The sequence below is a fragment of the Erythrolamprus reginae genome, chromosome 2 (assembly GCF_031021105.1).
Source record: "Erythrolamprus reginae isolate rEryReg1 chromosome 2, rEryReg1.hap1, whole genome shotgun sequence".
In the NCBI taxonomy this organism is placed as follows: Eukaryota; Metazoa; Chordata; class Lepidosauria; order Squamata; family Dipsadidae; genus Erythrolamprus; species Erythrolamprus reginae.
The window spans coordinates 122,246,540-122,262,546 of record NC_091951.1 but is presented as its reverse complement, the minus strand read 5'-3'; the positions used below and the strand labels follow the sequence as shown (position 1 = coordinate 122,262,546).

The 16,007-nt window shown below is 41.7% G+C and overlaps 1 protein-coding gene across 2 annotated transcripts in view; it reads left to right on the top strand.

The window, feature by feature from the left end:
* DPYSL3 (dihydropyrimidinase like 3) overlaps positions 1-16,007 on the top strand; it is a 70,165-nt gene that overhangs the window by 48,795 nt on the left and 5,363 nt on the right. For both annotated transcript variants that reach the window (XM_070739390.1, XM_070739391.1), the window contains exons 8-10: positions 3,175-3,295; positions 3,941-4,097; positions 15,635-15,776. In XM_070739390.1, coding sequence (XP_070595491.1) covers positions 3,175-3,295; positions 3,941-4,097; positions 15,635-15,776 — 420 coding nt within the window. The remainder of the gene's footprint in view (positions 1-3,174; positions 3,296-3,940; positions 4,098-15,634; positions 15,777-16,007) is intronic.

Below are 16,007 nucleotides of genomic sequence, written 5' to 3'. Positions count from 1 at the left end.
TGTAATAAATAATGGAAAGTAGAGTTCAACATTTCATCTGATTCCTATATTAACTAAAACACAAAGAACATAGAGTAGGAAAGGAAACAAAGAACATAAGGTAGAAAAATTTCAACACAAGTGCTTTGTAACATGTCAACTCACGAAGCATTCCTGACTTGCTGAGGTCAGAGATGGCTTCACTTGGATCATGCCAACATGAAGCTCATAATAAATAAGTGGATTTCTTTTGAAGCTTGGCTTGAGGGTCTTAATTAGGACATCAGTCACTTTTATAGATATATTTATTTAAATACTGTATATGTTCTCAAGTTCTTTAACAAACATCTCACTGATTTAAATAACTAGCCACATTGTGATGTCACAGCTTACTTCTGTGCATGTTGTGTATGAATATGTCTACATTAGGAAGTGTCAAACGGTGGCCTGTGGGCCAGATGTGTCATGTGCAGGCCACGCCCGCCCCAGCCCTGCGAATAGAAAAAACATCACGAAACATCACGTGAAGACAATGTGACGCCGCAAGTTTAACACATGTGGTCTACATGTTTAATAAAACAATTGCAGTTGTAGCATTCTATTATTATTATTATTATTATATCAATACAACTCAGCAAACGAGATCACTATGCTGGATTTCGTATTTCATCACCAGTCGGGCGCTTCCCAAGCATCTAGGACTGTGTGATGTAGAGGCGAATTATGTTTGCCGATCCCAGTAAAGCGGCCTTTTGCAATTGACAGGTGGAGATTTTGTCAGTACTGATGGTTTTCAAATGTCCACTGATTCGGTCAGTCTGAAGTCGGAAGTCCCACAGTAGTTTTGCTTGCTCATTTTCGACCACTTTTTCGGGCTTATGATTTCCCCCCATTTCTATGTGGCCACTTAAAATGAAAAGGCCAGTTGGATGTAATGGCTAAGATATCAGGCTAGAAATTGGGAGACTGTGAGTTCTACTGGTGCCTTAGGCACAGAGCCAGTTGAGTGACCTTGAGGCCAGACCTTTCTTAGCCTAGGAAATAGACAATGACAAACCACTTCTGAAATATCGACAAGAAAGCTTCACAGACTAGTCCAGACAATTGCCAGAAGTCAACACTGGCTTGAAGATGACATGCAGAAACTCATTGATGTACACATACACAATATAAACATATTAAAGTTGAAATTAACGTTGTTGTGATAAATTACAATAAAAGTATTCAGAAAAAACATACTATGTATCATAAAATTCCATCCTTGACTAAGCAGCATGTTCAAGTTGCCTTCATCAATGGAACTCCATTCTTTTGAAGAGTTTATGCAATGCATTTTCCAATACTTCTAAACAGACAGATGCTGAATTCACAGTTTCTTAGTTTCAAGGTGCAATATACTCAGAATCAAAATAGGACACATAAATAGGATTTTCTCAATAAAACCTTTTACATTCAATCTGAAATATTTCTTGGATACATGGATTGTGTTAGGGAAGGAAACCAAGTTTTGGAGTTCATACTGCAAGACAGAAAAACATAGTCTTCATATACAGCTGCCTAAGCTATAAGCTAAACCTTTTAATAATAAAGCCTTGAATAATTTGTGTATTTAGGACAGTGTCCTTTCAGGATACTCTTTGTTTGTTTTTCCCTTTCCCGTGTAACAGTATTTGGCCCATTCTGCTAAATACTTGGACAGCCAGAAGGCAATTTCCATTGAAGTCAGGCTGACTAGTCAGTGATGTAATGTTCCAAAGTTAGCTTACTTGATGAAGTGTTGAAAGTTCTAGTAGTACAGGCCAACTCTGTCATGGAAAGCCAAAGTGGCCAACAGGCTCACAGGAAGGGTAGAAAAACCCTTACAGTCACAATAGATATAAATATCCAGGTGCAAATATTACACCGGTCTCTGACAGATCAATAATCAAGATACATAATGTATTAGTGCAGAAGTGTTTTAATCCAGATTTTTCCAGATTAGCAATTATAGCAGTGGGAGTTTAGCACTTTGGTCTTCATCATCTTGGCAAAGGCTGTTTAAAAATAATTACTTGTTAGATTGAAATGTATGCCCAGTAGGGTAGTATTAACATAGTAAAAAGATGTCCAAAAGAAAAGCAACCATCCATTTGTTCTGTTACATTAAAGATTAATTAATATTATTCCAATTGGTCAAGGTTTACAGTTATGATGCTTCTTTTATTCTTCATACTGTTTTCCATATATAAACTCATGTCCATCATTTAATCTCTGAAAGATAAGTAACCTTACGGAGAATGCTGTGGGGGGGGGGGGTTATTTAGCAAAATAAATTAAAAAGCAGAAGTTAAGAGGATATGAAAGAGAAATCTAAATCCACCAACCTCACTAACTATACTTGTCTGTACATTTCCATCCATGTTTCCCCTTGTCTACACACCAATATACATAATTTATGTACAAGTTGTACTCCATTTTTAGTGATAATTGTAAGGTTTAAATACTTTCTCGTTGTTATGTCGTACAGTCAGCCTAAAATACACAACAATTAATGTTGGTTTATAGATGACATGACATTTTCTGCAGAAGGGTTCAAATGTTTATATCTCTTAACAACACTTTGTTAAAAAACCTTATTCTGATATATTTTGCCATATAATTGCAAAACAATCACAAGGAAGTTAATTTGTCTTGCCAAGCTTCTTGCCCAGTATAAAACTATATACTGAATATTACATTTATTCTCAGCCGTGCTTTGCTTCCATTGTGGATTGTTCTGTTGCGTACAGTAGCTAACCTTCAACTTCATATTTATACAAATCGTTCCATAATTCAGGCCCATTTGCTTTATTAGTGCAATTTCTCTAAACATAATAAACTTTTTCACCTTCATAAATATTTCACTGCTTGCCCAGATATGGACCCATGCTTTCTCCAACAAACTCATTTAATTACTCCGTAACACATTCAAGATCCATATAGCAAGATCCAAGATAGTGCCAGATTTATGGAGAAAACGAAACACAGATTGATATTGTGTTAGAAAAACTTTGGAACTGTGTTTATCATGTCTGCTTTATATACATTATGGGTAATTTTGGAGGTCTTTTTTATATTCTTGAAAACAAAACCTTATGCAGTAAAATGAATTCATCGGGTCTTATGAGATTATTTATCCTATATGAATGTGTATGAACTCGTTATCCTCTTTTTCAGTTGGAGGCTGAAGCTGTCTTCCGTGCCATCACCATTGCCAGCCAGACCAACTGCCCATTGTATGTGACTAAAGTGATGAGCAAGAGTGCCGCAGATCTGATATCACAAGCCCGGAAAAAAGGTATGTTGGTTCAGCTTTGTATCTTCAACTATATCTTATTTTCTGTCTCATCAGAACTTGCACTCAACCTAATAGCCCAAAATGCACCCTGCCAATTTTATAGAACAAAAGAATAGCTAAGGGAGAAAGAACATCTCAGAAATTGTTTGAAGGATGCAAAACCTTTTCATAATCTTAAAAGCTGCCAAGCAGTAAGGTTGATAAGAATAACAGAAAAAATTGTGTATTTGGAGGAGTATTAAGTTGGGTAAGAAAGAATACGGTAGAGTCACTTTTGTAGGTCTTAGTTCCAGTTACATTTTTATTTGTAAAGTTCCCAGATGTATCTGGTTACCTAATACAGACTTAGCAGGTCTCATGCTAAGAGTATTCCCTTTTACTTTAAAGCAGTCTGTAACTCATTCTCTTTAAAGGCGAAAGTTTATCTGATCTGGGTTTAAAAGCAAACTGGAAGACATATCAATTTTTAAGCCCAGATGTTTTGTCTTTGAAATCTGGTTGTCATGATTTGGATAAACAGAATCAAAGAAGCCATTAGAAATAAGTGATTGCCTTTAAAAAAAGATATGTTATCTGCTTTCCTGCTCCCTTCTCTAATGCATTTCTTTGTCCTTTTTTTCCCCTTTCCCCCATGACAATCACCAGGCAATGTTGTGTTTGGTGAGCCAATCACAGCCAGTCTTGGAACAGATGGAACCCATTACTGGAGTAAGAACTGGGCAAAGGCTGCTGCATTTGTGACCTCCCCACCTCTGAGTCCAGATCCAACAACCCCAGATTACATCAACTCCTTATTGGCCAGGTTGGTAATGGCAAGGAAAGGGAAAGTCCTCCTTTTGCTACCTTTCTTTAAAAAAAATTAAAATAAAAAGTATTGCTGCCTAGAGTTTGACAATAGCATACACCAGTGATGGTGAACCTTTTTTTATTCGGGTGCTGAAAGAGCATGTGCGTGCACCATCATGCATGCCCGAGGGCCCACACCCATAATTCAATGCCTGGAGAGGGGGAAAACAGCTTCCTCTGGCCCCCGGAGGCCCTCTGAAGGCTGGAAACGTCCTTGTATCGCTCTCCCCAGCCTCCAAAGGCTTTCCTGGAGCCGGAGGTGGGTAAAAATCCCCCCCCCATCCCACTGGAGGCTCTCTGAAAGCCAAAAACTTTCCCAGAGGCTATGTGCGAGCCAAAAATCAGCTGGCTAGCACACACATGCACATTGGACAACGGTTCGCGTGGCAGCAGATATGGCACCGTGTGCCACCTGTGGCACCCGTGCCATAGATTCACTATCACTGGCATACACAGAAGTCCCTGATTACAAAGCTGTATATTTGGATATGAAAGTGTAATATAATACATCTAAAATGGAGGACAGTGGTGAGCTCCACAATGGTCCATTAACGGAAAGAATTATTTTAGATTCTGTCATTAAGAATTGATAGCAATTTTTCCTTTGCAACAACCTCATTGACAATTATTATGTAATGTATGTTATACTGAGACAGAGTGACTAACCCAAAGTCATCCAGTGAGGTTCCTTTGTTGAAAATGGATTTGATCCTGTGTTCCCCCAGTTGCAGTCCAACACCTTACCAACACTACATCACCAAAAAGTAAAATAAACCAATAGTTAGAAAGAATAATATTTAACTGAAATGCTTTCTGGCACAGGATTAAATGGGCAACTAAAATATGTTGCATTCTTTGAACAGAGCTAAAACTGACTATCATAGTAAAAATAGCCATTTTGTTAATAGGAATTACATATAGAACCTTGGCCATGGTTACTTGGGAACCGTGGGACTTTATGTAATACTGTGTGTGGATGAGTTCTATGCATAATTTTGCTAATACATTTTATCTAGATAATGCATATGAAGTAACTACATCTGTTTCTGATAAGTGCTCTGTTGTTCTCTGTTTTGGTACAGCCCTCGGGAGGTTTGTCTGACAGAAATCTTTGCTTTTGTTTATATTTACTAAAATAGTCTAACTGACATAGATTTCTCTGTGCAGGAAAATGTATTTGGTGCCAAATTATTAAGAGAAGATTAAGCTTATTGTTGGGTTAGTATTTTGGTTTAGAGTTTAGACTCAATCATCCTTTTGATTCAGAAAAATAAGAAACAATCCATCTGGAAGCCAAAAATTTTCTATATTTTCCTGTTGATTAGACAAGACTTTGAGGATTTTTTCCCTTTCTTAATTATAGTACATCCTTTCAGTTCTTGATTCTCTGGCAGCTAACAGATGTCAGGAAACAGGAAGTTCTCCCCCATGATGGATATAGCAGCCATGCATGGGTTAATCATGTCTGCTCGGTGATTTGAGTGAGCCTTGCCAAAGCTTCTAGTGTTGTTGCTCCTCCCTTCTCCAATTCATTTCTTCAGTCGTTCAGCTTGGATTATTGTGCTACAACTCTTCCTAGATGAGAGATTTATTAGCTTTTATAGTAAAGTGAGAAGTTATTGCTAATGTGAGTTTGTTTCAGCTTAACTAGCTGGAGAGGCATTCAAGACATGGGCAGCTGCTCGGGTGGTGCAAAGCGCCAGCATCACTTTGTTGTATCAGCTGGCAAGCGGTATCACGCCCACCATTTCAATTCTGCCACCTTAATTTTGACTCTAGCTAGCACAGAAAGCCCAAATTCGATGGATGTTCACTGTCTAAGACATAAATCACCCTCCTCTGTCCATCGTCCCTCCAACTCAATCAGCCACGAGGCTCCGGCAACCATTTTCTTTCTGATTGGCCCACAAGGTCCTTCATCGATCTCGTCTCACTAGAAAAGACATAGGACCTCAGCATAAAATATTCCACATCGCACTTATCACAAAATATCCGTGTCATACAGGAATCATGCCTCAAACTATATTAAAGCTCTCTAAAAAGCACCAAAAGGTCAACCTTATCAATTATGGGCATAATAATAAGTCCTGGAATGAGTTGCTACCCACCCCAATTTCACGTTCCTAGGGTGGCACAGCAATTACAATTCACAGAGCCATGCCCCTAGGGAACAATAACTAGAGTGAAACCCCTTCAGAGCCAAAACCTCCAGGGCTGCAAATCAGCCACGGCCCTAGGGCACAGCATATTTATTTATTTATTTATTTATTTATTATTTAGATTTGTATGCCGCCCCTCTCCGCGAACTCGGGGCGGCTCACAACAAGGCATAAACAAATCGTACAAATCCAAATAGATTCAAATAAATTTAAATATTTAAAAAGTTTAAAAAGAACCCCAATATACTACAAGCACACACACAAATATACCATACATAAATTGTACATGCCCGGGGGGGATGTTTCAGTTCCCCCATGCCTGACGGCAAAGGTGGGTTTTTAGAACTTTACGGAAGGCAGGGAGGGTAGGGGCAGTTCTAATCTCCGGGGGGGGAGTTGGTTCCAGAGAGTCGGGGCCGCCACAGAGAAGGCTCTTCCCCTGGGGCCCGCCAACCGACATTGTTTAGTTGACGGGACCCGGAGAAGGCCCACTCTGTGGGACCTAATGGGTCGCTGGGATTTGTGCGGCAGAAGGCGGTCTCGGAGGTATTCTGGTCCAATGCCATGAAGGGCTTTAAAGGTCATAACCAACACTTTGAATTGTGACCGGAAATTGATCGGCAACCAATGCAGACTGTGGAGTGATGGCGAAACATGGGCATACCTAGGTAAGCCCATGACTGCTCTCGCAGCTGCATTCTGCACGATCTGAACTTTCCGAACACTTTTCAAAGGTAGCCCCATGTAGAGAGCGTTACAGTAGTCGAACCTCGAGGTGATGAGGGCATGAGTGACTGTGAGCAATGAGTCCCGGTCCAGATAGGGCCGCAACTGATGCACCAGGCGAACCTGGGCAAACGCCCGCCTCGCCACAGCTGAGAGATGGTTTTCTAATGTGAGCTGTGGATTGAGGAGGACGCCCAAGTTGCGGACCCTCTCCGAGGGGGTCAATAATTCCCCCCCCCCCCCCGGGTAATGGACGGACAGATGGAATTGTCCTTGGGAGGCAGGACCCACAGCCACTCCGTCTTATCCGGGTTGAGTTTGAGTCTGTTGACACCCATCCAGGCCCCAACAGCCTCCAGACACCGGCACATCACTTCCACTGCTTCGTTGACTGGACATGGGGTGGAGATGTAAAGCTGGGTATCATCAGCGTACTGATGATACCTCACCCCATGCCCTCGGATGATCTCACCCAGCGGTTTCATGTAGATATTAAATAGCAGGGGGGCGAGGACCGACCCCTGAGGCACCCCACAAGGGAGAGACCTCGGAGTCGACCTCTGATCCCCCACTAACACCGACTGCAACCGGCCGGAGAGGTAGGAGGAGAACCACTGAAGAACAGTGCCCCCCACTCCCAACCCCTCCAGCCGACACAGAAGGATACCATGGTCAATGGTATCGAAAGCCGCTGAGAGGTCAAGGAGCACCAGGACAGAAGATAAACCCGTCCCGGGCCCGCCAGAGATCATCCATCAACGCGACCAAAGCAGTTTCCGTGCTGTAACCAGGTCTGAAGCCTGACTGCTGGGGACCTACATAATCGGCTTCTTCCAAGGACCGTTGGAGCTGGAGCGCCACCACCTTCTCAACAACCTTCCCCATAAAGGGAAGGTTGGAGATTGGGCGATAGTTATTAAGTACGGCTGGGTCCAGGGAGGGCTTCTTGAGGAGGGGGCGCACGAGCGCCTCTTTATAGAGAGTTGGAAAAACTCCCCTCCCCAAGGAAGCGTTGGTAATCTCCTGGACCCAGCTCCGTGTCACCTCCCTGCTGGCCGAGACCAACCAGGAGGGACACGGATCCAGTAAACAGGTGGCGGAACTCACAGATCCAATGGCCTTGTCCACTTCATCAGGTGTCACCAGATCAAACTCTTCCCAGACAGGTGGACAAGTACGTGCCCCAGTCACCTCGACTGACTCGTTGTCAGTTGACTCTGTTTCCCAATTGGAGTCGAGATCGGCCCGGATCTGAGCGATTTTATCAGCGAAAAACGTGTTAAAATCCTCGGCACTGCTCTGCAAGGGCTCCCCAACTCCCCCCTGATTAAGAAGGGAGCGGATCACCCTAAACAGAGCGGCCGGGCGGGATTCCGCTGATGCAATCAAGGCGGCATGGTACGCGCATCTTGCCGCCTTGAGCGCCACTTTGTAAGTCTTAATAAAAGCTCTTACAAGTGTTCGATCAGATTCAGACCTACTCTTCCTCCATCGCTTCTCTAGACGTCTCTTCTGGCGTTTCAACTCCTGGAGCTCCTCGTTGAACCATGGAGCTCTACGGGGTCTAGCGCCACGGAGAGGTCGCAAAGGCGCAATCCGGTCAAGAGCCTCCGCTGCAGCCTTGTTCCAGGCCTCTGCAAGAGACTCCGCCGAACTGTGGACGAGTGCCTCTGGAATAACCCCAAGCGCCGTCTGAAAGCCCTCTGGGTCCATCAGGCGTCTGGGGCGGAACATCTTAATTGGTTCCGCCTCCCTGCGGGGAAGGATTGGAGCCAGGAAGTCAAGCCGTAGTAGGAAATGGTCTGACCATGACAAAGGCAATGCTTCTAAGCCCCTTAGTCTCAGACAATTACTCAGTTGCTCGGAAAGGAATACCATGTCAGGTGCGTGCCCTCCCTCGTGAGTCGGACTCTGTACTACTTGAGTCAGGTCCATGGCTGTCATGGTGGCCATGAACTCCTGTGCCAACCCAGAGGTTTCGCCGAGCAACGGCAGGTTGAAGTCCCCCAGGACAATAAGTCCGGGGAACTCCACCGCCAGCCCGGCTACCTCCTCGAGCAGCACAGGCAGGGCTTTTGACACGCAGCTGGGAGGCAGGTATGTGAGAAACAAGCCCACCTGAACCCCTAAGTCCAACTTCACAAGGAGGGACTCGCAACCCGCAATCTCCGGAGCAACGAGCCCACGCAGGCAAAGGCTCTCCCTGGCTATAATAGCCACTCCTCCCCCCCTTCCCTGGGGTCGAGGTTGATGCCATATCTGAAACCCAGCTGGGCAGATTTCCGAGAGAGGAACTCCTCCCTCCGGGCCCAGCCAGGTTTCAGTTACACATGCCAGGTCGGCCTCCTCATCCAGGATTAAATCCCGGATGAGGAGAGCTTTATTTACCACCGACCTGGCATTAAGCAGCAGCAACCTGAGCCCAGGGCCAGAGTTACACTCATCACCAGTGCCCTGGGTTGAGCTCACGGAGCCGGAACAAGGAATAGTTATTAGACAGCGATCCCTCGTTCCCCTGGAACGGCTAACTCCGTGGCTCCCGCCAGATAGCTCTTGATATCAATTTTAACCATGGAATCAGCTGGCTCCCTTCTCACACATGAAACGGAGAATCCCAGTAACTCCGAAAAAGGCAATTCAGCTCAGGTTGACCAAGCCCGCAAGACTTCTTCCAGAAAGCTCAATGCCAAGACTACCAATTCAATGAAAGCATCTAAGAAACGATGCCACTAGGCACTTGATAAAATCTGCAAAAAGGCAGCAGCCAAACACAAGCACACAGCCTCCCCTACCAGATCAGAGGCCTCAGATAGTGCTGCCTCACAAATCTATTGTTCCCAAATCTGATTCACAGATTTGTGAGGCAGATTTCTTTACCCTTAGCGAAGGAGACAGCGCCCAGCTCTAAAGCGCAACATACAAATTGAAGGACCCCCCCAGAGATAATGCACCCAACTTCCAGTCTGTGCAGGAGACACACTACATGCTGCCTGATGACATGAGGGCTTTAATAGCAGGCCATTCAGCAAGGCATTGCAGTGTGGATACAGAAAGCCAGGCAGCAGGAGAACTGGGCCTCTTCTGTCCCCTGCTGCAACAAGGATCGTCAGACGACCCAATTACAGCCACCATACTCCACAACCGGATAAGTTGCAACCGAAACAGGGAGGAGGATTAAGAAAAAATGAAGAAGAATCGACTTTTGCCTCAATGTACTTCCTCAAATAAACAACCCCAAGAACAAGACAACCAATTTCAACTTTAAAAAGGCCAACTATGAAAACATAGAATCTTATCTCTCATCTCTTGACTGGACCACAATATTCTCTGGCTGTATCACTGTAGATGACTATTACAATATATTTTTGCTCAAGATCCAAAGAGTCATAAAATTATTTGTACCTCTAATATTCACCAAAACCAAGAAAAATAAATTACCCATAAAAATAAGAAAGCTACAATCCAAAAAAAGATTACTCTGGCTTAAAAATAAAACAGGCCATGTTGCAAACTTTAAAAACCACTATAAAAATTTATGTCATCAAATAAAGACTGAATGTACCAACTATCACATTAATCAAGAAGAAAACCTCCTGCGTACAAAATCAACTTGTGCCTTCTATAACTTTGTAAACAATAAACTCAAATACTCTAGATCAGTGGTTCTCAACCTGGGGGTCGGGACCCCTTTGGGGGTCAAATGATCATTTCACAGGGGTCACCTAAGACCAAGGGAAAAGACAAATTCTCCATGGTATTAGGAACTGAAGCTTCTATTCTGGTGCCTTGGTACACATTTTTACAATCCGACCAATCAGGCGTTTACAGTGGGGGGGGGGGGTCCCTCTGACCTTCCTGCCAATCAGCTTAAAACTCTGTTGGGAGAATTGGCGCTAGGCTTATGGTTGGGGGTCACCACAACATTAGGAATTGTATTAAGGGGTCGCGGCATTAGAAAGGTTGAGAACCACTGCTCTAGATCCATCCCACCTCTTAAAGGACCTAATGATAAAGAGTATAACGATGAAACAATTAAAGTCAACCTCTTTAACACCTTCTTCAGCTCTGTCTTTGTTAACAGCAACGGCTCAATCCCAGCATTTCCTAGTCATAACTCAACTAACTTCAGTGATCTAACACAAATTGAATTTACAGAGGAAAATGTTAAAAAATCATTACACAATCTAAAATCTTCCCTTTCTATCAGACCAGACAGACTATGCACATAGTTCTTTAAAAAGCTCTCCTCAACCCTGGCTGAACCCCCAAGCATAATTTTCAAAATATTTTCTACAACTAGCTCCCTACCTAAACTCTGGTCTATAGCCACAGTCATCCCTATCTTCAAAAAAGGTGATCCAAGCAATGTTGAAAACTACAGACCAATCTCCCTGACTTGTGTCACTTGCAAAGTCATGGAATCAATCATAAACCAATCCATTACACTTCATCTTGAAACTAATAACCTACTTTCCAACAAACAATTTGGTTTCAGGAAAAAATTATCCTGCAATCTACAACTCTTACACTGTAAAAACATATGGACAACCCAACTTGATCAGGGTAGATCAATAGATGCAATCTATATAGACTTTTGCAAAGCCTTTGACTCAGTAGTTCATGACAAACTTCTTCTGAAACTAAAATCGTATGGCATCTCTGGATCTCTGCATGATTGGATTTCAGCGTTCCTGTCCAACAGACAACAAGTGGTCAAAATAGGTAATGCCATATCTAATCCTGCTCCAATTAACAGTGGTGTCCCACAAGGCAGTGTTTTAGGACCTACTTTCTTTATACTCTACATAAACGATCTCTGTGACAACATGACAAGCAATTGTGTTCTCTTTGCTGATGATGTTAAACTATTTAAATACCACTGACAATACTTCTACCCTTCAAAAGGACCTTGACCATGTAACTGAATGGTCTAACAACTGGCAACTTCCAAATCTCTACCAACAAATGCTCTGTCCTACACATTGGTAAAAAGAATCCGAATATTAAATACATACTTGGTAAAACTGAACTAACAGAGGACCTGCACTCAGTCAAAGACCTTGGAGTACTCATTTCCAATGACCTAGTTGCCAAAGCCCACTGTAACAGCATTGCCAAAAAAGCATTAAAAATTGTAAACCTAATCTTACGTAGCTTCTTCTCTAGAAACACTGATTTATTAACCAGAGCATACAAAACATTCATCAGACCTATTCTAGAATATAGCTCACCTGTGTGGAATCCTCACTGCATATCAGATATTAATACAATTGAAGGAATCCAGAAATACTTCACAAGAAGAGTCCTTCACTCCTCCTCACTTAACAAATTACCCTACTCCTCCAGACTTCAAATACTAAATTTACAACTACGTCTCTGAACTGATTTAACTGTTGTTCATAAAATCATACATCATAATGTACTCCCTGTCAGTGACTACTTCACCTTTAACAACAACAACAACACAAGAGCACATAATAGATACAAACTGAATGTAAATCACTCCAAGCTGACTGCAGAAAATACGATTTCAGCAATAGAGTGGTCACCCCCTGGAACTCATTACCTGACTCTGTTGTTGCTTCCCTCAACCTCAAAATCTTCAACCTTACAGTATCTACAATTGACCTCTCCCCTTTTCTAAGAGGTCTGTAAGAGGCGTGCATAAGTGCACTTTTGTGCCTAATGTCCCTGTCCTGCTGTCTTATTATCCTTTCTATTACTACGTTCTACTTATGTTATGTTATGTTAATATGTACTATAATACTATACTTGTTTGACAAATAAATAAATAAAAGAAGAATTTTTAAAATTAAGAGAGACTAAGATAGCACTATTTCAGCCTTGTTCTGCCCTCATCAGCTAGCCATACCCTTACTGGGATTTGATCCTGCAGCTTCTGCCTTGTAAGGCAGAGAATTAACCTCTAGCCCACAGGATCTGATCCCTCCAGCTTTGTACCAGGGAGGGGCTATATGTTTTTTTCTGTCGGAAAATAAAGGGAACACACAAATAATAGACAAAAAAATTCTTTTGCCACTGGGGACTTAAATAGCAACTCTGATAAACAGGTTCCAAATAGATCTTACTTGTCATTGCTTGGGATAATAATCAACATAGAGAATTGTAGGAGAGATAAAATTAGAAAAGCCTCTGGTTCTTTACCTGCAAGTTAATAGCGAAAGCTATTATACTTATATTATATATCACACTTTATAGGGACACAAGTGGTTAAGCACAATTCTAATTGGCAGAGATCAAATGAGGAAACCATCATGGTTGTCCTTTGCAGGTAGGATAGCCTGCATTGAATGGTATTTGTCATGTCAGCTCTGCTTCCCACTTGATCATATTTCCTGTGAGAAACTTTTGCAAACCTTTTGTGAAAAGGATCATGCAGGGATTATTCACTATCCTGCTGCACTATAAGATATCAAGAGCATCTCTCGCTGGGATTTAGAAAATAATTCCCTGGGGATTGCTTCTATTAGATCTTCATTCAGGTTGGCTCCTGCGAGTGAAGAGCAAATATATTAAATCAATTTGCCTTACAGGTTCATCTGGCGTCTTGAACTGGGTCATGGATGTTAGGATTAGTTCCTTGCCTTATATATTTATGGTCATGTGATGTGCAGCTTGTTAGAATTCATTATGCCTTAAGCCTTTTGAGTACTTTGTTTTGGCTTCCTTTGCGGTTTTTCAACACTGACTGCTCAAAATTGATTTCTGCACGTGGTGTCTGTCCTTCACTGAGAAGCAGAAGAAAGAACTTATGGTTTGAAAAGTTTGTGAAAGTTTTGCTTTCAATCTGCATCATCTCTAGAACTGACCACTGCTTTTGTTAACATTGAAGCAATTCTGGTGGTTGCATTTTTTAACAACCATCTAGATTTTAGGATATATATTATTATATTACTTTTCATTATCTATACTAGTCTCCCTACCTTTTCATTATCAGCAAAATACATGTATGTATGTTACATAAATATATTATATATATTTTTATATTTATTAGATTTGTATGCCGCCCTGATAATAAGCTCAATCAGGCTTTTGATTATGATTCAAACAAAGTTCACAACATTCTGAAGTCAAGGCAAAAACAGTAAAACGTCGGTGTAACGTTCTGCTTATTAGCTCTTTGAAGTACAGCTTCACTCCTTTTCAAGAGAATAAAATACATCTTACAAACTACCTGTGTGATACAGTCAAAATCTTAGGATCTCCAATGTTTCAATATGAGTGCATTTGCTCTTGAGCATAGTCAACATACAGGACTAGTTTAACAAAGAACTACTGTAGCTCCTATTTTTTAAATATGAAAACCATCATTTTCTGTTTGTTTTCATGGAAACACAAATACTTCATGTTATGTTGCTCATGTGATTAGAGTAAATTTACTCTAAAGGACAAATTAAATGCAGCTTTTTGACTTAAGGCTATGCAACATGTTGCGTGGAGAAACACTTCTGGGTTAGAAGAGCTAGTTTAGCGAGTCTCTGTTTTTTATCTTTGATCTGTAAATAAAATGCAGCGGCTTGTGCTGAGCACAGATCTAAATGCGCTATTTTGGGCAGCAATTGTTATGGTTAGGGAAGTAGCAGGATGAAGAGGCATTACTAGTAGAGGGAAAGGAAGGGAAGGCATTAGGAAGGTCAAGAGTGAAATAGTGTAATATACAGTGCTGGGATATTAGTAGGAGCAACACTTGTGGGGAGGTAGAGAAGGCCCTGGGAAAATAGAATAGCCGGTGTGTGTGTGTGTGTGTGTGTGTGTGTTCCTGGCCTTCTGGCCGCAGTGAGGGAAGCAGGGGAAGATTGTTGGGAGGGTGGTGACTTGGTACAGTAAGTTTCCCTGGAACCTGGTGAGGGAGTGGGCAGCATGTACCAAGCTGGCCCTGTTCACTGTACCCTGATTTTCTTTCACACACAACAACCAAAAATATTTCAGTTCTGCCTTTTCCTTACAATGCAGGGACTTATTCTGGGTTCGGGGGGGGGGGGCGCACAGGGTTGTTTCCAACTTCACACAACTTAACATTTCTTGTCATTAAATCCAAACAAAAATAAGCTTTAAATCCACCTATTAGGATTTATTTCATGAAACATCAGAAAAACTTCCTTAAAAGAATTGTGCCATGAGTAGAAAATATATTGTAACATTTCAGACACTGGGATGTTCGGTAGCAATTTTTTAACCTTTTTGAGTGTTAAAATAAGAAAGAAATTACTACTACTGTTTTCCTTTTTAAAAAGCAATGTTATTTCCTTGATACTTTTCTAGGAATCTCTTGCTTTTGTTTGCCCTTGCCTGATTGTGACCCTTGTAAGTTAATTGGATATCTTTCACAAAGTGGCTATATGAACAGTAAAATTTCAATATAGTAATTATTTTGTAACAAGGAATAATATCTGTTTTTTTAAAAAAAGCATTAATTATATGTTCTCCCTATCTATTGCCTCTCCTGTTTGTGGTTATTAAAAGTTTTTAACAGGTTTATTTATTTATTTATTTATTTATTGGATTTGTTACAAATAATTGTAGAGCAAAGTAAAAACCCTGAATCGATCAAGGGCATATGTAACCTTTTGGTTTGTCTCTGAGCCAGTGGGGACCTCCAAGTCTCTGGAAGTGCGCATTGTACATTCAGTACAGCACAGAAAGCGATTGGGAAAGACAACTTCACCGTCATTCCAGAGGGTACCAATGGCATTGAAGAACGGATGTCTGTTATATGGGACAAAGCAGTGGTAAGTAAAAAAAGCTATGGGATGATGTCACAGGAAATTCCCATGAGACCTTCATAATAAAGGTGAATTGTGATAACTGGCTCAGACTAATTCAGCTATGAAAAATTAAGATACAATAAAAGAAGCTGCTGTATACAACAACAGCGAGCATTTGTCTGGGTTTTCTTCCCCCCCCCCTTCCTTTAAAATTGAAATATTTAATTATGATAGGGTTTCTTTATATAGGAATGG